The following is a 2,363-nucleotide window of genomic DNA, read 5'->3' as shown; positions in this document are numbered from 1 at the left end:
GCGTGCCGTGGGCCTGGGGCCTGGGCCTTCAGTGAGGTCCTACACAGTCCCACCCGAATTAATCCACCTCTCATTACATCATTATGATGCCATGGCTCTAGACACGATACAGGTAGACAGAGACGCAGGAGAACCAGGCGTTGCGTCACCTTGAAATTGACATTTTTATTCAGAGAATTGCAGGGGAAGAGTACAACACAGTCCAGTTCAACTAATAGGCAAGAACATAATCGAGTGCAACAGTTATATTAATATTCGTCTTCTATCCATTTCTGGTCCACAAACTTTTAGCTTTAAGTCCAACTTTTTTTTACAGTGTGTTCACTAAACAGCGCATTGTCACCAGAGCAGTTTCACCGTGATGATGAAGATGAAAGTTCCTGTTTACCCAAACACATGACACAATGAATGAGTCTTTTCAATATGTCCCTCTTGTTCTTCACCTGTTCATTGTGCAGCTCCGCTGCCGCTTGTTCGTTGTTCTGTCGATCCGCTCCGTGTCCCCAAAAGTTTTCAAAGCACCGATGCTTGTAAGCGCCGAGCCGTACTTTGGTGTCTCGTTGCTGCCTCGCTTAGACAACTCAAGTTTGCAAAGCCAGTGTGGCTCCAAACACCAAATGGATCACTTGCAACAGGCATTCCCATCAGTCCGGTGTGCAGAGCTTCTCGGAGCCTGAGCCATCGGTATCGCTCGTAGTTGGAACTTTGAAAGTAGCGAGCGAGCCCCTGTCCCGCCTGTGACGGGCTTTGTAGCGTCGGCGTCGGTCTTAAAGTTTGTCTTGAGAATGGCGTTATAATTATATCCTCGACCAAATCGATATCTTCTCCTCCTTCCGCCATTGTGGGTTGAACAAACAGCTTAGTAGTACGCAAATTAATTCGTTTATCAAATTCAGTTTCCTAGTTCTGAGGTTCTGCATCTACCTGCCCATAGGCCCCGCCTCTCAATATTGGTAATCCAATCAAAAGACGTGCAGCACTCCGCCTGCTAGCTGCTCCTGTGCCGGTTCCGGGGCTAGAAGGCCTACAGGAGCCAACTCTAAAGCTAATTGGTTGACGAAATTTTCTTTCCCATTCACTTGAAGCTACCAGCGCCCGCACTGTTGATTCTGCAGGCCTAAGGGCAGATTTTAGCCCCCTGGCAACACACGATGGCTGAATATGATTGGATAAAAGATCTAACATAAAGACCAGCCCTCCCAATCTCAACCTGGGGCTGGAAGCAGCACAACCAAGAGGAACGCTATGAAATTAAGAGAATAACTCTTACTCTGGGAAATAATTGAATACATATTTGTGGGAAAATATATTTAGAAAAAAATATATATTCTGATGATGTTTAGGCCAGCAGAGAAGGCCTTGCTGGCCCTGACGGCCCGCCACTGGTACTCAGTGTACTTGGAATTGATAAACGGCTGAAGTCAAAAAGCTGTCTCGGCTAACTTCTGCTAACGGTGAGCTGACCGAGCCAACTTCAACAACATATGCAAGGCAGAAGTAGGAGAGCACAACACACCAGGTGCATCACACTCCTGTTGTGGTATATTGGATAGAGCACTCGGTGCTCGATTGTATTTGACTGTCACCACGACAGAGTTCGGTGATAGTTTGTTCATGCCTGGCAGTTGTGTGTGATTAACCGGCGAGTAAAAGATCTAACTTGTGCTGCATCCTCGTCTCCGTGCATTTGTATCGAACAGTGATTTAGATAACCCACGAATAGTATACAACTATAACAGTGACTTTATACATAGAGCATAAAGACACAACATGGTGTCAGAAGACGGAGTTACGGAGTAATTCGAGGACGGTATTTTTTAAAAAGTGCTAGCACGTGCGAACATGGAGCAGTTCAAGCCGCCACCATCGCTGATACTTACCAGGAATATAGCTGAAAACTGGAGAAGATGGGAACAACGTTTTAAGCTGTATATGACCGCTTCAGGTGCGTTGGGTCAGGAAGAGACGGTTAAAATAGCCATTCTGCTCCACACGGTCGGCGAGGAGGCGCTGGAAGTGTATAACACACTCGCCATCATCCCAGATGGAGATGAAGAAACAATGGAGGAAGTTCTCCAAGCCTTCACGGACTATTGCAGCCCTCAAAAGAACGTGGTTTTAGAACGCCATCAATTCTGGTCACACGATGTCAGCAGGAATATCGGTGGACAGATTCATCACAGAGCTACGCCAGAAGAGCAAAGACTGTGAGTTTGGCAGACATGAAGACGACATGATTAGGGATAAATTAGTGTTTAGCATCAAATTTCTAAGGAGGTTTCATAATGACCATGCGGCCATGGAACTCAGTCGAAGGGTAAAAAATAAAAACCCGCGGGGGGGTCCGCCCTCGGGATGCGGGG

At 46.8% G+C, this 2,363-nt stretch overlaps 1 protein-coding gene across 1 annotated transcript in view; it reads right to left on the bottom strand.

Annotated features, from left to right (window-relative positions):
* Positions 1-2,139: 2,139 nt before the first annotated feature.
* The window catches only part of LOC130190997 (E3 ubiquitin-protein ligase TRIM47-like), a 6,745-nt gene continuing 6,521 nt past the window's right edge, over positions 2,140-2,363 (bottom strand). The window contains exon 3 of the mRNA XM_056410670.1: positions 2,140-2,185. Within this exon, the coding sequence (XP_056266645.1) occupies positions 2,140-2,185 (46 nt within the window). The remainder of the gene's footprint in view (positions 2,186-2,363) is intronic.

Source organism: Pseudoliparis swirei, unplaced genomic scaffold, assembly GCF_029220125.1.
Source record: "Pseudoliparis swirei isolate HS2019 ecotype Mariana Trench unplaced genomic scaffold, NWPU_hadal_v1 hadal_26, whole genome shotgun sequence".
In the NCBI taxonomy this organism is placed as follows: Eukaryota; Metazoa; Chordata; class Actinopteri; order Perciformes; family Liparidae; genus Pseudoliparis; species Pseudoliparis swirei.
The sequence above is the reverse complement of the archived record's forward strand: the minus strand, read 5'-3'. Positions and strand labels throughout refer to the sequence as shown.